The sequence below is a fragment of the Impatiens glandulifera genome, chromosome 5 (genome assembly GCF_907164915.1).
Source record: "Impatiens glandulifera chromosome 5, dImpGla2.1, whole genome shotgun sequence".
Classification (NCBI taxonomy): Eukaryota; Viridiplantae; Streptophyta; class Magnoliopsida; order Ericales; family Balsaminaceae; genus Impatiens; species Impatiens glandulifera.
In genome coordinates, this window is record NC_061866.1 from 18151554 (window position 1) to 18178895 (window position 27342).

The window sequence follows — 27342 nt, forward strand, 5'->3', positions numbered from 1 at the left end:
TTCTCCCTTTTTTTCACTCTCCCACACTTTTTATCAAATGTACAGCTAAGTTCCTAACAATTCATTTAAGAAACCTCTTCATTTAATAATGACCAATGAAAATTTTGATCACCATCAGAAAGAAAAGAACATCGATGAGAATATATATATACATAGTTGTGTTAAATATTTTAAGAGAGTTAGACTTACTTCTTGGACTTCAACTTCTTGGAATTTTGAGCGTTTTTGTAAGGGAAATGATAGAGAGTAGAAAATTTTTGACAAGAATAAGTAGGAAAATAATTTGTCATCCCTCTATTGGGTTGAAATTTTAAAATTCTCTTTCCTTTTACATTTTCAATCCAATGGAGGGATGAAATTTAGGGTTTAGGGTTTTACATCATTTACCTACATAATCCTGTCAAAATTTTCTTGCTCTTCATCATTTCCCTTTTTTTTAATATGATAAGTAGATAACTTTCATGATTTTGTACAATTAGTTTTATTTTGATTTGTTAAATTTTGGGACCAAATATGTAAATATATTGGAATGGTTAATTCCTTTAAAATATTAAGAAATAAATTATACACACATCATATTATTGTTATTAGGTGACATTGAATCTTATCTTAAAGACCAAATTTAAAGATGGGTCTAGGACATAAATAAATTTATTTTTTAGACTAAAGTGATATAACTATATGACCTCTACTTAAATTTAAAATATCTAAACTATTATAACTCCCACTTGAACTTACAAAGTTATAGTTAGTATGACTTCCATTTCAAGTTAACTTAAATAGGTTATATTGATTTTCGTTCTTATAAACTTTAGTACTTAGTTACTAGTTTATCTAACTCTTTAAATATAAATTTACCTATAAGGTATAGTTCAAGTGACAAACATGCTTACTAAGAGAACAATGATTGTGAGATAGATTCTCATTAAGAACTCCTTAAATTGAAATAGGTGTCATTTCTATTAGGTAATGCTAATTTATTCAATTCAGTGGAGTTAGAGAAGATAGAATAATGATAGAAGGGAATTATATTTTCTATATACGTAAATATTACATCAACACTATTTATATACATTACATTCATTGAAATATTAAAATAATAAATGACAACACTAATGATATAATTGACAGACCCTTGGTTGGTGTTGATGTTTCCTCAGGAATGAATGAGACTTTATGTTTTCTAGTCTCCTTGGAATGTAAAAAGACATCTTTATCTTTAATAGCCTCCATATCTTTAATAAGTGGTAAGAGTCAGCTTAACGGATCAAAAAGTCACGGGTTCAAATTCAATTAAGAGCGTTTTGAATTTAAGCGACGAACATGACTGTGAGGTGTTAGGTTAGTTCTCCTTTTCAATTTTTCTATAAAAAAATTCTTATATTAAAAAATAATAATAATTAATTATTAAAGATTATACAAATTTACTTGATCCATCAACTTCACTCATTATCTTCCCATTCCCAGCTAGCTAGCTTCTCTCTTTCTTTATTTATTGCTACAATTCGCGGGCAGCAATTCCTGACCTATCTATCTCTTTAATTAAGTTCATATCAATTCAACTTCGAATTCTATACTAGTTCTTCATACAAAATTCTTAATTGTTACAATAATAATATTTACCTTTCATTTCATCATTGATTAATTTATAATTCCAAACATAGAAAAAAATGGTTGCCTCTTCTAATATGCTACTACTACTACTGCTAGTGGTCTTCTGTTCTTGCGGCGGTTCATCTGACACGGTAGATTCGCAATTTCTGAATGTTCCTGTTTCGCAGTTCATAGATTCTATCAAGTTCACCATTGACGCCGTAGAACAGGTTGCCTCCATTGTCTCACGCTTCGGTACCAATTTTGGCGAATTTCGGCTCTCCAATGCAATCGCCGACTGCATTGATCTGCTAGATTTAACCGCCGAGGAACTCTCCTGGACTCTCTCAGCTTCTTCTGATCACAATTCCAATCAAGGTAAAACAAAACATCATACTATTTTGTTCTTTACTTAATTGAAATGTTAACTATGTCACTTGATCACTTGTTTGAGTGCATTGAAGGACGAAAAGACAACAACAACGGCACAGGATATCTAAGTTCTGATTTGAGGACATGGCTTACTGGGGCCCTCGCAAATCAGGATACATGCATAGATGGATTTGACGGCACCAACAGTTTTATTATCAAAAGTGCCATTGCCGGCGGCCTAAACCAAATCTCTTCCTTGATCCTCCAATCGCTCCAACAAGTTCACGATACTCCTCCTCCTCCTCCTCCGACCTCCCCTTCCAGGCAATGGAACCCTGCGTGGTTTAGTTCTAGGGAACTCCAGACCGGTTGGGGGTCGGTCGACGCGGTGGTGGCGACAGACGGCTCCGGGGATTATAACAAAATTATGGACGCGGTAGCCTCTGCTCCATTATTGAGCACGCGGCGGTTTGTGATCTACGTTAAGAAGGGAGTGTATAAGGAATATGTGGAGATTAATAAGCATCAATGGAATATTATGATCGTGGGAGATGGAATGGATGCAACCATTATTTCGGGTAATCGAAGTTTCAAAGGTGGTTACACAACTTTTCGGTCAGCCACTTTTTCTGTGAATGGGAAAGGATTCATAGCACGGGACATCACGTTTGAGAACACGGCAGGGGCGGAGATGGAACAAGCGGTGGCATTCAGGTCGGACTCTGACTTATCTGTCTTGTACCGATGCGGCATAAAGGGGTTCCAGGACACGCTGTACGCTCACAGCTCGCGCCAATTTTACCGGGAGTGTCGCATTTCCGGCACGGTGGACTTCATATTTGGAGATGGCACGGTGGTGTTCCAAAGCTGCCAAATCGTAGCACGGAAAGGAAAGCCGAATCAAAAGAACGCCATAACAGCCCAAGGGCGGAAACATCCCTGCAACACTACCGGGTTTTCGATCCAATTCTCAAACATATCGGTGGAAACAGAGTTGTTAGTGGACAACCAGACGCAGACGTATTTGGGTCGGCCATGGAGGTTGTATTCGAGGACGATGATCATGCAATCTTACATAGGCCCGGGGATAAGAGCCGAGGGGTGGCTGGAGTGGAAGGGGGATTTGGGTCTCAACACACTTTGGTATGGAGAGTATATGAATTATGGGGAAGGGGCAGGGGTGGGAAACCGTGTCAAGTGGCCTGGATTTCATCTTGTCAAGGATCCTTCGCATGCAAGAAATTTCACGGTGGCGGAATTCATTTTGGGGGACTACTGGTTGCCTGCTACAGACATCAAGTACACAGCCGGCTTGTCGGTTTAATATAAAGTTTAATATAAATAAATAAATAAATAATTAACATTGGAATAATCTACCCAGTATCTAATTAGCTGATCATCATCAGTTATTGAGTACTGCTGGTTTGATTTATTATTTATTCAAGGGGTAAAGTAAAGAAGGGTACTTCCACGAAATTGATTCATTGGTGAATGTGATGCTCAATTTAAATTAATGAACTATTTATTATGTAAGTTAATATTATGAAATAAAATAAATGTCTAATAAAAAAATTTGATCTGTGCAGTTCTTTCTTGTGCTAATGTTAGAGATTCCCCGTAATCTCTCCTCATTAAACAACGTTTAAACTTTTCAACGAGTCTAGGGTTAAAAATGCATTAGATTGATCGAAATACTGAAACCAGTCATTAGTTAGAATTTAGATACTGACAAGGACCGTGTATACAAATGAGCTCGAATCAAAAGTTGATTCATATTTCTATGTCAAAAGCCAAAAGTTTTTCTCTCCTTAACTCGTCAATCTTTCAGTCAATTGTTTTATATAAACATATTCTAAAACTTTCATTTTTGAAATTAAATTCTCCACTTTGGAGAGGCAGATTCATTGCACAAAACCACAAATCATCGACTGGAATGCACGACGCTTCACGAAATTAGAGGATGAAGAATCAAAAACTTGTTTGAGATGGTCACAAGAATCACAAAAGTCTGTGTTGGGTGTGAATGTTATTGGAGTTTGACTCAGTTATCTTGTTTATCGATTCCGTTGAACCATTATTTCACACAAAGGAGCCAACCCTCTCACTAGCATCCAACACCACAAAGGAGCTTAAACCTCTACCTCCCACCAAGAGAGTAGTATCTATTTATATTATTAGATCAAGTCCAGTAAGTGGTTTACTAGAGATTGAGCCACAATGTTGAGTCAACTAATACCCAACAATCTCCATCTTTGGCCCAAAATAGTGCAAAAACACAATCACGAAGTCACAAGACACATCATCACCAATTTATTACCACCGAGGCAACAAAAAGAATATCCAAGGTAAACTCGTGTCACAAAGACCATGACAAGAACACAAAGAATGCGAAAATCACAAAGATTAAACGCAAGAGCACAAAAAATGCGAAAAATCACAAAGATCAAACGCAAGAGCACCAAACAAACGAAAAATCACAAAAATTTAACGTAAGAGCAAAAAGCATACGAAAATCACAAGATTGAAGGAAATATCACAAAGCATGCCATGTCCACAAAGGATGAACCTCAAAGAACTTTCTCTAAGTCAAAGTTTACCATCCGTTGACATGAAATAAATTTTTCAGTAGGTAAACACTTAGTACTCATATCAGCAGGATTAAATTCCAAAGGAATTTTCTTTAAAATAACAATGCATTTTCAACAATATCCCAAATGTAATGAAACCGAACATCAATGTGCTTAGTTCTATCATGAAAAACAAGAATTTTACATAGTTGAATAATAGATTGACTATCAGAAAACACAATCATATTTTTGTCAAGAAAACCAATTTTAGACAAAACAACCTTAAGCTAAATTGCTTCCTTAAAAGATTCAGTGACAGCTACATACTCTGATTTTGTAGTAGATAAAGCAACAATGGGTTGAAATTGAGACTTCCAACTTATGCAAGAGCCACACAATGTAAACACATAGGAAATAATAGACTTTCTATTATCCCTATCATTAGCATAATTTGAATCCACATAACTAACCATCTTAATACCTACAGAACAATAGAGAAAGTCAAGCCAACATGAATGGTGGTTTTCAGATATCTCAAAAATCATTTCAAAGCATTTCAATGAGGCATACATGGGTTAGACATAAATCTACTCAAGTAACTAAGTGCATATGTTATATCAGGCCTAGTACTAATCATGAAATACATAACAGATCCTATAACATTGGAATAAGTCACATTCTTCATTTCAGTTATTTCAGTTTCAGTCTTAGGAGACTAGTCTTTACTTAACACAAAGTGGGAATCAAGAGACACATTCACAGATTTAGCATCAGACATAGAATATTTACCCAAAATTTTAACAACATATGCACTTTGATTCAACACAAGAGAAAATTTTGTTCTATCTCTAATGATATTTATGCCCAAAATCTTGAAGTAAAGGCAATGATCAGAAGAACTTCTTTTAAACATCAAAGATTGCATGCACTAATTGAACTTAATATTCCATTGCCTATGAGATTATTTTAAACCATACAAGGCTTTTTTTAACAAAAAAAACATGATCAAGCAACTTGGGTCAACAAACCCATCAAGTTGATGCATATATATATTCTTATCAAGTTCACCATGTAAGAAAGCAGTAGTAACATCCATTTTCTTCAATTTCCAATCAAAGTGAGCGACTAAATCAAGTATAATTCTAACAGTAGTGAATTTGACAATAGGAGCGAAAATTTCAGCATAATCTATTCCCTCCTTTTGAGTAAATCCCTTGGCTACTAACCTTTCCTTGAATCTAACTTTTTCAGACTCTTGCTTCACCTTATACAATCACTTGCAATCCACTAAGGAGCAATTATGAGGTTTAGGAACAAGTTTCCAAATATAATTAATTCTCAAGGAATTCATCTCATTATTCATAGCAATAATTCATTTAGTAGAAAGCTTAGACCTCAAAGATTATTTGTAAGAGCTAGGCTCATTACAGTCTATGGATTCAAACATATTAAAAGAAAATTCAGACATATTGCAATCATTCAAATTATCATCCCTAAATCTAACAGGCATTCTAACCGTTCTTCTACTTCTATCCTTAGCAAGTTGATAGTCATGCAAATCATCAGACAAATCATGTGAATCAGACAACACATTTGAATCATTCAAATTATCAAGAAAATCATGCGAATCAGATAAAACATTTGAATCATGCAAATTATTAATATCATGCACATTATCATGCTCCACCTCATTGAGAACATTCACATCATGTTCAACTAGTTGATCAAAAACTACAAGCACATGCTCCACCTTATTATGAGCATCATTAACAGGACATAGGAAAGCAGGGAAAATTATTCTCATTAAAGACAACATCTCTACTTATCACAATCCCTAGTTCAGGTTCACTCCTATCCCTAAGCCTATAACCTTTTACCCCTTCAGGGTAACCTAAGAACACACATTTCTTGGACCTAGGATCCAACTTGTCAACCTTCTGATGCACATAGCCAACACAGCCAAAAACTTTCAAGTTGCTCAAATCAAGAGGTTTAACTGAAAACATAGATTTAAGACATTTCTCTCCTAAGGGAACACTAGGGGACTTATTTATTAAATAAGTAGAAGTGTGTAAAGCATCCCCCAAAACTTCTTAGACAACCTAGATTACGCTAATATAGGTCTCACCTTCTCTAAAAGTGTCATATTCATCCTCTCAACAACACCATTCTATTGTGGCGGGACACAGATCTATGCCTTTTAATACCCCATGTAACACATAAATCATTCATATGTTTATTACAAAACTCAAGACCATTATCTGTCCTAAGGGTTTTAATTCTCTTACTTGTTTGATTCTCAATTAAAATCTTCAACTCCTTAAACTTTTCAAAAACATCAGACTTATGTTTCAAAAGTAACACCTAAACTTTCCTAGAATAATCATCAATGATGGACATAAAATTTTGGTTCCCCCATGTGTAGCAACACTAGAGGGACCCCACACATCATCATGCAAATATTCAAGGATATTAGTACACTTAGACACGTTTGGGTAAGAGGAGAAGGGAAAACTCACATTATGTTGTTTTCCTAGCATACATAATTCATAGAAGAGAATGGGGGATAATTTATCACTACCAAAGTGACCACCTTTATGAAAAATCTCTAGACCTTTGTTACTCATGTGACCTAATCTATTATTCCAAAGAGCAAATTTATCACCAATCACAGAGTTCTTAAATGGTACATAACAAAATTGTCAAAAGTTAGCTTTAAAACATAAAATAAAATACAAACACGTCCTTAACAAAATATTTTTTTGTTGGAAATATTATTCTTAGATATTTTATAACTTGTTTATATTTATCAAATTTTATTAAGATATTTAAAAACAAAAAATAAAGAAACCACAAGAAATGTTAAACAAACAAGCCCTTAGATTAACGGGGTTCAGGCGAGAAGTCACCAATTGGGCAACTGATTGAGAGACCGATCAATGAGTTCACGTACGCGGGCATGGGCGACCTAGGTGTACAAGAGAAATAAAAGGGAAGCCTCGAGAATCAATCTCAAGGCAAGAAGTAGGTGCTCCATGCTCGGACGCCCCTTTTAATTGTTGGTCGGACATCCAAAGAACATAATCCAATAGTTGTCTTCAATTCTCAGTTAGAAAATAAGTCATGTCTTAGGTCGTTGGCTAATTTTTTCGGTCGAAAATTAGGCAACGACCAAGGGTCTCAATCATTCACCAAGCCAAATAGTACCAAGATTTCAAAAACGTTTTTATTGTATTTCCCAATCTCAAGTAAACCCTGGCTCAATCCTAATCAAACTTGTACTATAAAACACAACTTATTAACAAGGTCCGATCATGATGACATGTTATAACTTGTAAAACCAAAAATTCACACCCCAAACCATAATTTTTCGAAACTATAACTTTGGAGACTTTTCCTTTGCGCTTGTCTCTTCCAAATCATTCTAGGAACATGTTCAAATGATTTTGAAATGCATAGGTAGACTCTTGTTAAAAAGAAACACTTTGAAACTAAAATTCACAAAAGTTTAAATTCATACGTTTTGGTCTTAATTCATTTCATTCATTCATTCAAATCAATCTAGACTTGTCACATAACACGCTAAGAACTATATCAAATCTTAAGATTGAACAGTAAAGAGCTGAAATGCAAAAACAAATTTTTTTTATCATAATCGTTGTAGACACAAAATTTTCACTCCCCAATTATATAGTTTATATATTTTTAATAAATCTCAAACTTATTGATATACGAAATCCATATACGAGCTCATTACACAAATTATTAAGCAAGTACTTACTTTTATCGCCATTGTCTTGTCAATATCACTCCAAAATAATTAATTTCGAGTTCGGTTAAGAATGGATCAAAATATAAAGATAAAGGATGTTAATAGATATTTGAATTTGAATTTATCTATTATGAATATATTTATTTTATTTTGAAGGTTGTTTTGAAAATAATGAGGTATTAAATAAAAAAAATGGGTCGAGTTTTATCCGACCGACCGAGAATCAAGATCGGAGCATTCTCGAGGAGTCTTCAACAAACACCTAAAGACTTGGTAAAGGTAATTATGGAAAATTTTCATTTCTTAATAACGATTTTTCTCCATCAATCCAAATCCAAATTTGAATTGGTCTAATACAGTGGAAAGCTAGGAGAGTATATTATTTGAATAATCAACAAATTCATATAAATAACTATGAGGAATTATTCAACAAAAAGCCAACACAAATAGGTAAATTTAAATTTGAAATTCCATGGAGTTTTAACCTATTTATTTTATAGCACCTTATAAATACTTTACCCTAACTTTTTTTTAAAGAGTACAACCTCTTAAATCCTCTAAATTTTTGTTTTTGAATTTTTGAAGTCAGAATCCCAATCATATGGTATTGACACTTTGCAGTTTACTTCATAAGAAATTATTGAATCATTGTAAGGATCCCTAAAACTGCAATTTTTTTTTTTTAAGTTCTTGAATTATATATTGATTGAATTATTGAATTGAATTTGTATTATTGAAATTTGGTATATTTTGAAGATTCTTGTCTTTTGCTTTTTCTTAAATCCAATTTAAAATTGGAATCCCCGAATTTGCATGTATTAGATTAATTTGTAGGTTTGTGTTCTTGAATTGGTCAATTAAAATAGAAGGGTTAAAAAAATACCCATGGTTGTTCTCTAACAATGTGAGAGTCTCTAATTGTTCTTCGAGTCGTAGAACCATGCGTCATAGTTTATTTGTTTCTAATTAAGATTTCATGTCACCCAAACCCCGATCGTCTAATTTATGCACTAAGATCGACTATTTGATTTAATTACCACAAAAACTGGTGATGGCTATTAGCTTTTGGTCGTTGATAATCAAATCAAAGCTGATGGATCTCCCCCATTTGTTAAACTCTCTTACCTCGATTAGGTTCATAGTCTATGTCGGAAACATATTTGTTTTAGCTTCTGAGTTGGGATGACCATTTTATTAATAAGGTCCTAGATCACATGTTTTAAGGAAAGGTAGAAGTTAGTGTTGTTCCCTTTAGCTTGGTGGTATTCAAACCACTCATTTGGGAAAGCTCTAATGATAGGCCTTTTTAGCTTTGAATTAAGACATTAACTAAATTATTTTCTCTAAGAATTCCAGGAGATTGAGATAGTTTCATGCTCATATTGTTAATTTTTCTAGTTGACTTAGGTGCAAATGGAGTAACTCATTTAGATTGTATGGGATAAGTTGATTGACGATTAGGGGATGATTCATGAGGGTGCCATAGCGCATCGTTCATCATTTCTGGTATTTCTATATCCCACGCATTAACGATGTAGTTTATCTCATCTTTAGCTTTCTTCTTATTTAAATGAGGGTTACTCTAATATGACGGCATGCCCTCGATGACTCCTTTCCTTGACGTATCGTCATAGCCCATCCTAGAAGTGATCAAGTCATCAAGGAAGGAGTATCAATTGACGGACATGATCTGTGTACATGCTACGTTCATGTTTGCGTATATAATATCGACATTGGTTTGTTCATTAAGAAACTCGTTGATCTATTACAAAATTGAGCTACTCGAACTCTATTAAATTGAGATCGAGTAGAGCTTTAACCGAGTTACTCACGAGCAGCTTGACTCGTTTACATATTTGGGCTAGATATTCATTTATTGACATGTCAATTTCAATGAAACAGACTTCCCAATTTCACTCCCCATGTCAAGTGGATTTTCAAAAATATTGTTGGATGCAAATAGATTTTCAAAATCAAACACAAAGTTGACGGCTCCATTGAATGACATAAAGAACGTCGTGTTGTTAAAGGCTTTCATCAACAACTTGGTATTGATTATGTAGAAACATTCAGTCTAGTAGTAAAACTAACAATATTCTATAACCCTGAAAAATTCTTCTCCTAGAAAAGCTCGAGGTTCGAGAATTTTCAACTTCAATTTGCATGTTTCTTTTCAAAATAAAATATTAGAATTCCATCAGTCCTAGCTTGAATTCTTGGTAGGGTGCTAAAGCCTCTCAGTCCTTGGCTAGAATTCTCGGTTGGGTGCCAGAATTCTAGATCCTAGGTAAAATTTCATCTGTCAAACCTCTCGGTCTAGGTTGGGATTTCTTAGTCGAACCTCTTGGTCCCAGTCTTCAAGAACATCAAAATTGTAGTTTTTTTCATTTTGATGAGGCTTAGATTCTTTGATCCAAGGTAGGGATATCTAGACTAGCTAGGAAAATCTCCGAATCGAAAGACAACCCCTAAAGTCCTAGGTAGCTTCACAAAGCTCCCAAGAACATTATGAACATCATTTCAATGTTTGATTCAACCTGGATAATGTTCAATTTCATCAAAATAGTTTAGGGGCCAAAATCGTGTTTTTAGTTTTGAAGCTGTAATAAAGTGTAAGTAGCTTACCAATTGTAACCCTTGAGAATCTCGTAGCTTAGCACGAGCCCGTGGGCATGTGGCAATACGGGGTCCGGGGTGGCTCGAGGTTCTATGATTTCGTCTTTGATTTGCGTTCCAGACATCTTTTAAAATAAAATATTATTTTGAAGGATTTTGATAGTACTTTCCAGCTTTTAAAGTTAATTATTTAAAAATAATTAATTTTATTTGATTTTTAATAATTTGGGATTTATTATAATCAAATGACGATTTGATTGAAACCCGATTTAAATTAATTAAACATAATTAATTTAAGAAAAGATTATTCATTTATAGACAGAGTTTCCAATTGAAAATCAATAAAAATGTGTACATGTACAAACATATTTTGCACCAGAATTTTGTTTTGCTTCGAAGTTTAGTGATACTCGGTAAAGGGTTTTCGCGTTTCATTCTCCATGCTCATTCGAAAACAGTCTCTACTTATAAAGTTGGTTTTTGAAAATCGGTTGTATCGGGTCTAGGATTCTCGGTCCCATGTTTGGACCTCTTGTTCCTAGGACTTGGGAGTCTCGGTCCTAGGTAAGGATTGTAATTTGAAATCGCCCTGTGGTAATCAAACTGAATTGTCTTGTTCGGAGTGGTTTTTCCCCGGTTTGACCGGTAGTTGACCGGGGATGAGGAGGGGACGGTATTTGTGTCCCCCGCCTCGAACCGCACCGATTTCACCCCGATTATGCCCTGAACACTAAAAACATAATTAATATATAAAATCACCAATATATTTATTTATACATTATATTTTATAAGAGTTTTGAGTTTATTTCTTTATATTAATATAAAATTTTAATATATTACAATATATATTATATTAAAACCCGTTTATATAATTTGATTAAATAAAAAAATTATTTATTTTTGATAATATGGTATAAACGGTGTCCCGCGAGAATTCTCCAACACCGAATGGGGCAGGAATGGTCGTAAAAAATCCCTGAAATAAAAACGGGGTAGGGATGGTAAATGCGTTCCCCACCCCGAACCGCCCCATTTCCATCCATAGTTCTAGGTTTTGGTTTCTCGGTCATGAGCCATGGGAGTCTCGGTCCTAGTTCAGACATCTCAGTCCTAAGTCTGAATTATATCGGTCCTAGGTTGGACCTCTTGGTCCTAGGTGAAAATCCTCGATCGAATTCCTCGGTCAAATTCCTCGTTCATAACTCAAGAACATCGGTCATAGGTCTCATTCCTGACTTATTTTTATCGGTCATTGGTCTCGGTCTAGATCGAGGATTCTCAGTCGGATCTCTCGGTGTTAGGCTCATAGGCCTCGGTCCTCAAGAACACAACGATTCAATTTTTAAATTCATTTTTTAGCTCTGATTCTTTGATCCAAGAGCTTGGGTAGCTTTACAAAGCTCCTAGAAAGTTGATCATCATCTCAAGGTATTGATCGACCTAGATGATGATCAATTTGTTCAAAATAGTTTATGATCAAATATCAAGTTTTTAATTTTAAAGTTGTTTTGAAGTGATAAGAGTTGTTCAATAACTTCATTATAATACATATACTTGATTGATATCAAAATAAGAACACTAACGGTTCATTTTGACCAAATTAATAAATCAAAATTTTCATTTTACTTTGAAATTTTTTGTTTTGATCAAACATGATCCAAATAGTTGTCCAACATCATTACAATCATGTTGGGAAGCTTTCTGAGTTGTGGTTCGATCAAATTAACCCAAGAACATCAAACTCGTTTTTTTATTTTTGAAATTTAAATTTATGTTTTTGTTATTTAGATCGATGATTGGTTCTATCCTATCTAGATATTTTATAAATCATCTAGGAAAAAAATTTCAACCATAAAACATCATAAACAACAAGCATACAAGTTTATGAAATTTAAAATATAAAAATTTTAAATTCAAATTGTAAATATGTATTAGAGGTTGATTTGAACCATACCAAGGATTGGAGAACACTCTTTGATCCTTAGAGAAGTTTTATAGATGCACAGATCCGAGATTGAAGGCCTTAAACAAAAAGTTCGAAAATTCGGAACTTTGAAGCTTTAATGGCAGATTTCGATTTTATTTTATTTGAGGTTTCTATGTTAGTAGGTTACCTTTGGAATAAGTTGAGGAGGGTATTTATACTCATCCTAGGACGGTTGGGGAAGCCTAGTGGCCTAAATCAGTCAAAAAGCATTAATGGCTTTTCGTAGGTGATTCATCTCTATTTTCGTAGGGGAGAATGATCAACATCGTAGAGTGATCATTATGACTTTTGAATCAGTCAAAATGATCAACCAATGGTTGAGTTCCAAAAACAAAAAATCATCATGACTTCTTCATGTTTATCCTCACGGTGTCGCGATGAAGAAGGTGATCAGAGCAAAAAAAACGACGTTCTTTCGTTTATTTTGGCGTTCTGTTGGCGTTCCGTCAGCACTTGAGTGGTCCGTTAGTGTTCCAACTAACGGTCGTTTGGTGATCGGCGGTCTCGCGTGCGCGCGCTTCCTATGCTATAACGGGTTGGGTGGAGCGCTCTTGGGCGTTGGATGAAAATCCAACGCTAATCCAATGCGCGTGGTTGCTGTTTTAGATTCTTCTCTCGGTTTCGGCTACACCTAATTATGAATTTATTATTTTATTAAAACATTAAGGGTTTGTTTGAAATTGTTTTTTCTTTCACCCATTTGACTTTAATTTTAATCTTTTTAAATACACAAAACATTAAAATAAATATGGCAAATATTTTACCTTTTTTTTAATATTTTTAAAATTTAAATAAATAATTCTCTTTAAATGAAATGGATACAACATTTTATAAAAATTATTTATTTTTGTCCTTTAATTTTTCTAAAATTATTTTGAGACATTGTGGGTACAACATTTATCGTAAATAATTTTATTTTTATATTTTGGCCTTAACTCTTAAATAAATTGATTAATTAGCACAATAATTTAATAAATTGGACAAATTTTGTTATGTTTGTATATACATAGATAGAATTTTACAATTTAAGTAATAAATTTGACACATTAATTAACTTTATACATGAAATTAACATTTAACTTATTTTATTTTATGCAATAGGTTATAATATTTTAAAACTCAAATGTCATAGAATTAATACACAACTTTATTTTTCTATATTTGAGTTTGTTTGAAAACGATGAAATCCAAGTTAAATGTGGAGTTGTACTCACTTATATTTGAAACTCTTTTTAATTAGATGTAGTCAATCCAGATGAGAGCAGATCTAGTTACACATGTTGTTGCTTTGTAAAAAAAACAAATATTTCTCTGTCATACATGTATACAAATGTAGGTGACTAGCCCTATTTCCAGTTTTCCTACCTTCATTTTGTTTCCCTTGTCTTGCCTTCTCATCTTCGTTATTCAACTAAGCCTATTGTCTATAAAAAAACATTCTTTATATTATATATTAAATGTTCACAAAAATAAGAAATCAAACAATAATAACTTTATATTTAAAATAAAAATAAAAGAGTATATCATTGCATAAATTATAAAAACAATTGTTTCTAATGTTCACATATTTTTATATATTTTAATAAATGAATATTTTTAAATTAACGGTGAAGACAAAGAACACAAATCTAACCATTAAACTCTAATTATACTTTTGCAAAAATATTTATAATTATGACGGAAAATAAATAAATTTATTTATAATTTTCTTTAGTAAATATCTAATAAGCGTTTTCAAATAAAATATTCATATCTAATACATTTTTATTTTAATAAAAAAAATAGTAAATTGTAACAATAATTGAGTGTTGAATTTTTTTTTATAAATTATTATCATTTAATAAATATAAAGTAATATAGAAAAACATAACTTGGTAATGTCAAATATATTTAAATATTGTTAGATGTTATAAATAGTTTTAAAATCATTTAATGAAAATAAGTAGGTGCATGAAAATTAGGAAAGAAAAATATTGTGGGTTTAAATTCGACTATGTTCTTAGTTTGGTGCTTAGTTATACGTGATAAATTATCCCGTGCTATGTCTCATGTGCCCGTCAAAGGACGATGTCTATTATAAATTCTTAGCCATTTAAAAGATTATGATTTTATAATTTATTCATTTATTACGTCATAAATTGAATCCAAACTTAAATGTGTGATTTAGTTGATATTAATATATTCCTAAAAGTGGGTGGAAAATAATAAGTATTTGGGAGCGATGAGTGATACTCAAAATGGTACATATGAAAATAGTCAAGTTAGTTTTATAACTTAAAATAAAATCCAACACGTCCTTAACAAAATATTTTTTTATTTTTATTGTTGGAAATATTATTCTTAAATTTTTTATATGTTTTTTATATTTTTAAAATTTAATTAAGATATTTAAAAACAAAAAATAAAGAAACTACAATAAATGTTAAACAATCAAGCCCTTAGATTATCGGGCAGGCCAGTTAGACCCACGACGTTGAATCGGGGTTCAGGCGAGAAGTCACCAATTGGTCAACTGATTGAGAAACCGATCAATGGGCTCACGTACGAGGGCATGGGCAACCTAGCCGTACAAGCGAAATAAAAGGGAATCCTCGGGAATCAATCCCAAGGCAAGAGGCGGGTGCGCCATGGTGGATGCCCTTTTAAATCTTGGGAGGACGTTCATTGAACACGGTCCAATGGTTGTCTTAAATTCTCAGTTAAAAAATAAGCCATGCCTTAGGTCGTTGGCTAATATTCTCGGTGGGCACGTGGCAATACGGGGCCTGGGGTGGCTCGAGGTTCGATGGTTTCAACTTTGGTTTGCGTGACAGACATCTTTTAAAATAAAAAATTATTTTTAAAGGATTTTGATAGTACTTGTCAGCTTTTAAAATTAATTATATAAATATAATTAATTTTATTCAAATTTTAATAATCTAGAGATTTATTATAATCAAATGACGATTTGATTTGAAATCCGATTTAAATTAATTAAACATAATTAATTTAAGAAAATATTATTCATTTGCAGACAGAGTTTCCAATTGACAATCAATAAAAAAAAGTGTAAGTGTACAAAAGTATTTTGCACAAGAGTTTCGTTTTGGTTCGAAGTTTGGTGATACTCGGGAAAGAGATTTCACGCTTCATCCTCTGTACCCGTTCAAAAATTGTCTGTACTTATAAAGATGGCTTTTAAGAATCGGTTATATACGTTTGAGTTTGAACTAATTATTCTTCTGGTCTTTGTATGTTTCTAGGTTTAGCGTTATTTAAAATATTGAAACATCAATATTTAAATGCTGGAAACTGTTACGAATGATAATTATGGTGGTTACCTGAAGAATATCACACATTTTTAAAGGCATTAGGGTTTAGAAATAAACACCAAGAAAGCCCTTGTTGAAATTTTTGTGGAAATTTCCCAAAATATTTAAAATACATTTTCTAATTTTTTAGGATTTTTAGAAAATGATTTGGAGTCCCAAAATTACAAAAATAATTTTAGATTTTGAAAAGTGGACCAAACAGGCCTTAGGACCGAAGTCTTAAGGCTTGGGTCTAATTTTATCAATCAGGGTCCGAAGACCCTCGGTCTGGGCTCGAGAGCTCTCGGTCTAAGTACCGGAGTCTCTCGGTCGAGGTGCTAAGGACTCTCGATCCTTATTTGATCTTACCGGTCTAGGTGTATAAACCTCTCAGTCTAGGGCTAGCTTTAGGCTAAGTTCATCGGTCCTTGGTCTCGAGAGTTTCGGTCCTGGGTCTGGGATTCTAGGTCCCAGGTTTGGACCTCTAAGTCCCAGGTCTTGGTAGTTTCGGTCCCACGTTTGGGTTTCTCAGTCATGAGCCCGAGGAGTCTCGGTCCTAGGTCCGAATTCTATCGATCCTAGGTTGGACCTCTCAATTATAAGTGAAAATCATCGGTCGGATTCCTTAGACCTAGCTCAAGAATATAGGTCTTAGGTCTCAATCCTAGATTATTTTTATCGGTCCTTGGTATCGGTTCAGACCGAGGATTCTCAATTGGATCTTTTGGTCCTAGGCTCATAGGCCTCGGTCCTCAAGAACACAAGGATTCAATTTTTAAAATTCATTTTTTTAGCTCTGATTCTTTGATCCAAGATCTTTGATAGCTTCACAAAGCTCCCAGGAACATGTTGATCATCATTTTAAAGTATGGGTCGACCTAGATGATGATTAATTTGTTCAAAATAGTTATGATAAAAAATCGTGTTTTTGATTTTAAGGCTATTTTGAAGTGATAAGAGCTATTTAATAACTTTCTTATAACACATATACTTGATTGATACAAAAACAATAACACTAGCAGTTCGTTTTGACCAATTTAAAAAATAAAAAATTTCATTTCGTTTTGAAAAAAATGATTTTGCTCAAATATGATCGGGATGGATCAACAGGATCTAAATAGTTGTTCAACACACAAAAGGTTTGTTTGAAATTGGTTTTTCTTTTACCCTTTTGGCTTTAATTTTGATCTTCTTAAACACACAAAATATTAAAATAAATATGACAAATATTTTACCAATTTATTTTTATATGTTTAGGATTTAAATAAATAATTCTTTTTAGATGAAATGGATACAACAATTCATCAAAATTATTTATTTTTGTCCTTTAATTTTTCTAAAATTATTTTGAGACATTGTGGGCACAACATTTATCCCAAATAATTTTAATTTTTTATTTTGGCCTTAACCCTTAATTAATTTGATTAATTAGCCCAATAATTAATCATAATTATGTGTTTTAAATAGATTTTTGGCCATGAGGTTAATTATTTTGATCTTATTTATTAAAAAATAATTCAAAATAATTATTTTAATATTATAAATTGGAGTGTAGATTTTTAGTGTTTACACTAACAACTTTCTTATACTTTATATTATTGACTAATACCAAAAACATGAGTACTAGCTGTTTAGTTTGACCAATTCAAGAATTTCAAATTTTTATTTTTTATAAAAATTTTAATTTTGATCAAACATGATCGGAATGAATCATACATGATTCAAATAGGTTCCTAACATGATTAGAAACAAATGTTCGAGCATTTGATGTAATTCGAATAGATTCCTAATTTGATGTAATTTGAGCATTTGATATAATTCGAGCATTTGATATATTTCGAGCATTTGATGTCTTTGGAGCATTTGATGTAATTCGAGCATTTGATGTATTTTGAGCATTTGATGTATTTCAAGCATTTGATGTAATTCGAGCATATGTTCTAATTCGAGCATTTGAAGTATTTCGAGCATTTGATGTATTTGAGCATATGTTATAATTAGAGCGTTAGTTATGTAATACTGAATATTATGATGTAATTCTAACATTAGTTATGTAATACTGAATATTATGGGTCTAATTCGAGCACTTGATGTATTTTGAGCATTAGTTATGTATATTGAATATTATGATGTAATTTGAGCATTAGTTTTCAGAGAACATTCAAACCTTTGTTTGACTTTGTAGAAAAATGAGTAACATCATCCGTAGTTTTCCACTCTCCATCAAAGTTAGGAATTACTTGAGCTGTAATTGAAAACAGTTCAACAACATTACAAGAATTACGCGTATTGTAATGTTTTATTGTTGCCTCACTCACGATTTTTACTTACTTCGGTTGTTGTTTTTTTAAGATGGCGTGAACCATGACCGAGGAGGAGTTTGCTGGTAGAGTGTTAGATAAAATAGATAGTTAATTAATAAGTAAATAACTATCTAAATAATTTAATTAAATTCAACTTTATGTGAATGTACAAAGGAGCGGTCACATTTTTGCCGGGTAAATCTACATCTCTAAAGCAGCACAAACCGGAATCAACTTAATTGAATTATCTTATCAGAAGACCGGTCGGGCTTAAACCTCAGAATCTGTAAACTTGCTATCAGAAATCGGTTTTCATCTGCTAAGTGGTAGAACTAATCAATCGGTTCTCTAGCAACAAACCGATATGTGTCCGGTTGAATCAATTTCCGGATAATCATAAGCCAACGAACATTTCCAACGGGCAGATTTAAATCAAGACAAGATCAAAGATATGTAAATGTTGACAGTTGATATTTCGGTGCAAATAGATATTCTTTGGGAATGTGCAGAGGAAGATCTTCAAAGGATCAGAATGTGTCTTTTCCTTTCTGATACAAGTCTACTGATAAGTCTGCAAGCAGCTGGTAATTGTCAGATTAACAGTTACATGGGTTGGTATAAAGCTAAAAAGCAGTTTTTCAAGGAGCAGGTAACCGTCAAAAGTACAACCGTCTAGAGTACAACTATCAAGTGAACATTTACCTAATTTGAGTCGGCGCTGCATTATGCCTTGGGAATCTTCAACCGTATTAAATGTTATGCGGCTCCTTTTGACCAATTGCACCAACCGCATTAAATGCAAACCAGAAAGTGAAATATGACCGTTGGCATATTTTCACTATAAAAGAAAGAAGTTGAAGAACTAAAGATGACACAGATCCATCTAAGATAACAATTAATCTGCTGATACAACTCTTTAAACAATCTTTAGAAAAGCAATCATTAAATTGTATTTGTGAATCAAGTGTATTACAATTTTGTGTGAGAGTTGTAAAGTGAATATCGAGCAGTAAATAAGACTCCATCGTGTGTTGTATTTTGTTTGAATATTCCTATTGAATATCCTTTTCGTTGTTTGAGAAGAAGGGGTGACATAGGAGTTTTATTTCCGAACATCCATAAAATTCTTGTCTTGTGTTCTTTATCATTTCCGGTCATTTTATTATCCGAACCGATTTCTTCTTCTCTCAACCGATCCTTCATTCTTCTCTTTATCCGATTTGTGTGTGTTGCTTCAGGCTGAAACAAACATTTCCGCACTTGAACCCGGTTCAAGAGTTTGTGACAGACTGTGTAGTGCTGAGACCGGTGTTAATTCTTAACCGGATTTACGCCAACCGTTGTGTGTTTGTAAGAGGTCTCCTTTAGCCAGACCTCGGTCCCTATTGGCGATCCAGATCACATCAACTAGTATCAGAGCAGCTAGTCCCAACACTCAAGTAACACCAAAGCAGGAAAACATGACTCATAATGAGAAGCCCCCTATGTTGGAAAGTGAGGAGTTTGCCGACTAGAAGACTCAGATGTATCTACATCTGATTACCATGGATGACGAAATGATGTTCATCCTTTTAGAAGGTCCGATAAAGATCGATAAAGAGAGAGGCGAATGGACAGCTGAAGATAAGAGAAGAAACAACCTAAACAACCATTGTAGGAGATATATTTTCAAATCTTTAGACAAAAACACTTTCGGGAAAGTCGGAGATTGCAAAACTACAAAGGAAGCTTGGGAAACGGTGATTTAACTTCATGAGGGAAACGGAAGAATTAAAGAAAACAAGATATTAGTGGCAATCCAGAAATTTGAAAATATCAAAATGAGGCCAGGAGAAACTATGAAAGAATTTAGTGATCGGTTCACTAGGGTGGTCAATGAGTTGTCTACACTTGAAAGAAGTATGACAACAAGGAAATCATTGTCAAAGAATTAAGATCTCTTTCCAGTGCTTGAGACATAAAGACCATGGTAATTCGAGAATCCAACAGCCTCGGGAAAATGAAACGGCATGACGTCTTTGAAGACTTGAAGGCATACGAGTTCGATATGAAGTCTCAAATCGAAGATGAAGCCTCAACGTCACCCGCAACCAAAGCCTTGGTGACATCCGTGGAGCCAACCGTTCCTGCACCGGTTAAAACTGCCGAACAATTTACCGAGGATGCGATGGCTATGCTTGCAAGAAAATTCAGAAAGAAGATTCAACCGTTGAATAACTACAACCACAACTACAATGACAAATCTAATGTAAAATGTTTTAATTGTAATGTTTTAGGTCACTACAGGTCGGAATGCATAAGACCAAGAAGAGATGACCGAAGACCGGATGACAACAACCAAAGGGGTGAACATCAGTAATCCGATGAAGGCAAGGGAGTTTAGAAGGCATTTATAGCCGATGATGGTGGGAGCTTGTGGGCTCATACCGACTCGGATAGCGATGACGAAGGAATCACTTGTCTTATGGCTAAGGAGGAAGAGGTATTTGATTTTTCTTGTGAGGAATTTACTAGAGAAGACTTGGTTACTGCTCTCAATGACATAGTCATTGAGTTCAAGAACATGTTTACTCTTGTACCAACCCGACTAAATGTCCATACCGATGAATCAGGCAACTTCCAAACCGGTGAATCGAGTGGAACTAAAATCGATGAACCGCTTGAACTATCCTGTGAGAATTAAAAGCTCAAGGAGATAGTTCAATCGTTAATTGAAGAAAATGAAAAATCAAAATATATCATGGCTGCTTGGAAGATGTCTAGTGAAGTTGTAAGTCAGATGTCAACCTATCAAAGACATCCTAACTGCAAGTCCGGTCTTGGATATAAAGTCAGTAAATCGGCTAAATGGAAGTCTTCCAACGGGTTGAACCTCAGCAAAGACAAGCTTCCATTCATAAGCTTTGTCAAGAGTAGTTCAACCAACAATGAAGCAGATCATGATTCAAAATTGGCCAAAGAACTCAAATATGTAGGTCCAACCGACACGGAAAAATGGCTTCATCCTGAGAGAAGGAAAGCCATCTGGCCGGTAAGAAGAGAAACCGATAAATATTAAAATAGATCCTATCAACATTCACAACCATTACACAATGAGGTACAAAGAGGCAGACAGAGAGATGTCAAGCCTGGTACCGGTAATTATATAAATACTATTACTGGGAAAGTCATTCGAATAATAAAAGTGTGGATTCCTAAGGAACTAATCAACCGCGGACCCAAGTGAATATGGGTACCAAATATGTGTAAATATTTGTATCTTGCAGGTTAAGAAGAACAAGCGGCTGGGAAATTTTGAATGGTATTTGGACAGCGGTTACTCCAGACACATGGCCGGAAATAGCAGCTTGTTGACCGGTATTGTTCAAGAAGCCAGTGCAATGATAATTTTCTGCGATATTGTTGACCGATTTCTTCTTCTCTCAACCGATCCTTCATTCTTCTCTTTATCCGATTTGTGTGTGTTGCTTCAGGCTGAAACAAACATTTCCGCACTTGAACCCGGTTCAAGAGTTTGTGGCAGACTGTGTAGTGTTCAGACCGGTGTTAATTCTTAATCGGATTAGCGCCAACCGTTGTGTGTGTAAGAGGTCTCCTTTAGCCGGACCCCGGTCCCCTATCGGCGTTCCCGATCTCGTCATAAAGTTTCAAGAAATCCAATACAGCAACTTTTCGAGAAATTTGTTGCAATGGATCTAATGGGATAGGAGACCCATATCCAATGGGTCCATTGAAACAAACTTGTGGACAATTCTTGGCACATTGTATTTCCATGAAACATACCTGCAAAGTACTCCTCCTTAGTGAGTATTTCGCATGAGTGAGAAACAATACGTGTGAGTGAGCAAAATACATGTGAGTCACATCTGTATTTGTTCATATAACATAGTATTCATTCACATTCATTCAGGAGTTATCGAATCACTAACTAAGAATACAACCTAGTTATACTATACTATAATCAACCTAGTGTTCATAATCACTAAGTAACAAAAAATAAACTTACCCATTTTGAGAACGAAGAGTAGTGGGTCTTCAAACTGAGAGGTCGTGGTCGTAGTCGTCGTCGTCAGTTGCTGCTCGTGGTCGTGGTCTTCACGGGAGTAGGGTTTGAGAGTAGAGTCAGAGAGTGAGTCGAGAGTCGTGAAAGGAAAGGTTTTTTTTAAATTAGGGCAAAATAATATATATATATATATATATATATATATATATATATATACGATAAAAGACGTGAAATACCACTCTCTCACTTTCATCTAAATCCCGTGAGTTCAAAGACTCGATTTAGGTGAATGTGAGAGAGTGGTATTTCGAGTCTTTCCATTAACATGAAATACCACTCTCTCACTTTCATCTAAATCGCGTGAGTTCAAAAACTCGATTTAGATAAAAGTGAGAGAGTGGTATTTCGCGTAAATGAGCGGTAAAGTGGGCGCGCGTGGGGCAATACGGATATTTTCGCAGGACGAAAAAGCTTTTTTTTTCAATGTTTATCAGGCGTGGCTTTTTTTTTTATTTAAACCAGGGCATTTCATCAGATTTCCCCTCTCACCTCTTTCTTACAATTAGATATTTGTTATTTAGGTTTTTTTTAACTTTTTTATTAAAAAAGTTATTTGATGAAAAAATATATTATTTAGATTTTTATTTATTTGAATTTATTATAATTTATTAAGATAGTTTAAGTTATAAAAATAGTGTCTAAAAATTAAATAAATTCAATTCACGAATTTTATGCAAATTAGAACGAAGATAATTACTCCATAAACAATTACTTAAATAATGTCTCTTTTTACTTAAATTTAAATTTTATAGAAAACAAATCCACATCAAAAACTGTTCGATGTTAATAGGCACCGGCAAAAATTAAGTCCAGCTATACGAGAAAAATATTTAAATCAAGGCCTCCTTATAGTAAGATGTTAACCACATTTTCCCTAACAATATTGTTATAGACATATAAGAAAATGTCCCCAAACAGGCATTAAATAGCCAATTATATCATATTGGTAATATTTTTGGACAGTAATTAATAACCATCCTATTGATTTGTTTGTATGACCAAACAACTTCATTTCACATTTTCTATTCTGTTTTTTTTATTAAAAATCGATCATAGCTATTTGATTGACCAAGTTCATCAAATAATTACATAAATCTTTTTAAAACTTATTTATTTGACCCAAAAGACTAAGACTAACATATCGTATTATTAATAAAAAAAAAATACATTTATTTTTTGTTATAATTTAAAATTAATTTCATTAAACTCAAAATTATTGTGAATTCCTCTTACATTGTGGATTACATCTTCTTATAATTCCTTGCACATATTATTAAGTAATTACTTATTTTTTAAGCCATTATTTTATAATTTGACTTCAAATATTAAAACATTAATCGCTACACCATTTATGTTTATTGAAATTGTTTTATAATTATATAAATATATATATATATATATATATATATATATTATAATTTTTTAATACTAATAAAAAAAACATATAACAAAATTAATTATATCTCTAATCCTAATTTTAAATAAAAATAATAATAATAATATATAATATTATTATATCTTATTTTTCTCCATGCATTATATAATTTATTAATAAAATTATTTTTTATTTTTTCTCATATATATATATATATATATATATATATTATTTTAATTAAAAATATTTGTCTCCTAATTATTTTTTAATATATAATAATTATATAATGTTACATATTTATTTATTTAATTTTCTATATAAATATTTATATCATATTTTTTCTAACTAATTGTTTTTTAAATACTAAATAAATATTTATATAAAAATAATTAAATATCTTATCCTAATATGAAATAAAAAAAAATAATAATAATATATATATAACATTATAATTATATTCTAACTTTTCTCAAATAAATTTATTAATAAAAAAAATTAATTTTTTTCTCTTTTATATATATATATATATATATATATTATTCTAATTTAAAATATTTATCTCTTAATTAATTTTTTAATATATAATAATTATATAATATTACATATTTATTTAATTTAATTTATATATAAATATTTATATCATATTTTTCCTAACTAAAATTTTATAGAATATTTATAAAATTTTATGTTTTATATTTTTTTTTTCTTATTTTTAATTTATATATATATATAATATTCTGATTTAATAGATTAAGTTTTGATTTATATATAAATATAATAATAAAAAAATATTTATATAAAATTAATGATGACAAAGATTATATTTTTATAAATATTACGCGTTTTTATCTAATTTTATTTAAAATTTAAAATATAAAGGCTTAATTTAGTTGGTTAATGAGTTTACTTATTTTTATTAGGTTCGAAACACAGTTATAACATTTTTATTTTATTAATTTTTAACAATTTTAAGTTTCTAGGTAGGCGACGCAGGATTCGACCGACCAAATTATCTATTTGTTCATATATACTTAAATTAATTTATTCAAATTAAGCTCTCAACAAAAAAAAGGAAATTCAAATTAAGCATTATATATTATTATTATATATATATATATATTTATATTTCATATAAATTAAAATTGAAAACATAATTTTACAATAAATAAATAGAAGTTGACGGTGTGACTTTAAGCCTGAACTGCATGCATTTTTTTTTAAAATTTAAATTTATGACGAGTATAAAATTATAAATGACATGACCTAACAAAATTTAAAAGTGTTAATATTTTTCGTTTTAAAACTGTTATTAATAATTTTTTCGTTAATATCATAAGTTTGACATATTTTTGTCAAATTTGTATGCATACAAAATATTTTTTATATATAAATAAATTTGACACTATAGATCAAATTAGTAAATAATTATAGTATTTTTTATTTAAAAACTAGTGTTAGCGTTCAAGTTTAATTGGTTCACTAACTTATTTTGATTAACTAAAATGAATCTTTGTTTGTCCTACCCATTAGATTGACTACCAAATATTTTCGCAAGTAAATTTTAGGGACAACTACACTTGTTAGAAATCTTTTTATCATCAAACTCAATTAATAAAGGCATTATTTTGTTCTAAGAGTCTTTCTCGTTATCATATTAAATGTTTAATGTTTGAGTTATATTTTAGATATTTATTGTCTAATGATAGGTTTGATTTAACTAATTAATTTTCATTTTGTTAAACCAAAATAAATAAATTGAAAATTTAACTACTTTTATATTTAATTTTAGATGTTATTAATAAACGAGCTTAAACCATATATATTATATATATTGAACACAATTTTAGATTGTATTACCATATTATAATTATATATATAAAGCTATATATATATATATATATATATATATATATATATATATATATATATATATATATATATATATATATATATATATATATATATATATATATATATATATATATATATATATATATATATATATATATATATATATATATATATATATATATATATATAAAGATAAATCATGAAAACTCATGTAGTGATTAATAATAATAATAATAATAAGTAGAAAAAGCTATGGCCTATGAGTTACAGCTCACCTCTTTCTGACTATTAGATATTGGTTATTTAAGGATTTTTGGTAACTATTTTATAAAAAAAAAAAAATTATTTGATGAAACATATAATATTTAGATTTTTATTTATGTAAATTTTTATAATTTATTAAGGTAGTTTAAGTGATAAAAATACTCTCTAAAAATTAAATAAATTCAATTCATGAATTTTATGTAAGTTATAAGAACTAAGATACTGACTACATAAACAATTGTTTAAATTATTATAAAGTTTCTCTTTTATTTAAAACTTAAATTATATAGAAAACAAATCCACATCAAAAAACAATTCGATGATAATATTTGACCGTTCAAAATTAAGTCAGCTATACTAATAATTAATTAAGCTAAAAGAAAAAGGAAGAGAAAAAAATTTAAATCAAGGCCTCATTTTAGTAAGAAGTTAACCACATTTTCCCTAACAATATTGTTATAGACATTTAAGAAAATGTCCCCAAACAGACATTAAGTAGTCAATTATATCATATTTGGTAATATTTTTGGACAGTAGTTAATAAATAATAACCATCATATTGATTTGTGTGTATGAACAAACAACTTCATTTCACTTTACATTTTCTTATTCTGTTTTTTTATTAAAAATCGATCATGGCTATTTGATTGGTCAAGTTCATCAAATAATTACAAATCATATTTTACAGTTTATTTATTCGATCCAGGGACTATCTTTTCAAGTATTTAGTCTTCATGTTTTTTTAAGAGGGTGACAGGAAAGAAATTTTGGAGACTACATCATTGAATGGAAAAAATAATAAAGTGTAAGGATATTAATTTCTCAGCTACTCACTACATAATCTATCCTAAATTCTTTCCCAATCCTTTCTTGTTTTTTAATATGCATTTGAATACATGCCTCTTGGTATCTAAGAAATGAAGTGGATTAAAAAATAATGAAACAAATTCCATCTAAAAATTAAGGTAGATTAAAAAATAATAAAACAAATCACATAGCATGAACTTTGGAAAATTTCAATTTTATATTATATTATTTTTTCATGTTAATTTAATAAATTTGGCACATTTTTTTGGAGATTGCAAACATAAATTAAATACTTTTTAAATAAATTTGACATTTTAAACATGGTAATATATAAAAAAATTTATTATTAAATTAGAGATGTTTTTGTACTCCGTCCTGAACAAAATTGTTAAAATTTCGAGTTAACTCTTAAAATTTACGATTCTATGATTTCACATCAGTTTAAGAGTCTGATTTTAAGTAAATTCTTAAATAGGTAAACT

General features: G+C 31.6%; 1 protein-coding gene across 1 annotated transcript; it reads left to right on the plus strand.

Moving 5' to 3' along the window:
• The first annotated feature begins 1670 nt into the window (after positions 1–1670).
• Positions 1671–3289, plus strand: LOC124939081 (pectinesterase/pectinesterase inhibitor PPE8B-like). The gene is made up of 2 exons (XM_047479591.1): positions 1671–1971; positions 2058–3289. The coding sequence occupies exons 1-2, from the start codon at positions 1671–1673 to the stop codon at positions 3287–3289; spliced, it is 1533 nt and encodes a 510-aa protein (XP_047335547.1).
• Positions 3290–27342: the final 24053 nt, after the last annotated feature.

Coding starts and splice junctions, on each gene's coding strand:
- LOC124939081 (XM_047479591.1), top strand. CDS start 1,671: ATGGTTGCCTCTTCTAATATGCTACTACTACTACTGCTAGTGGTCTTC. Junction 1,972..2,057: donor TGATCACAATTCCAATCAAG/GTAAAACAAAAC, acceptor AGTGCATTGAAG/GACGAAAAGACAACAACAAC.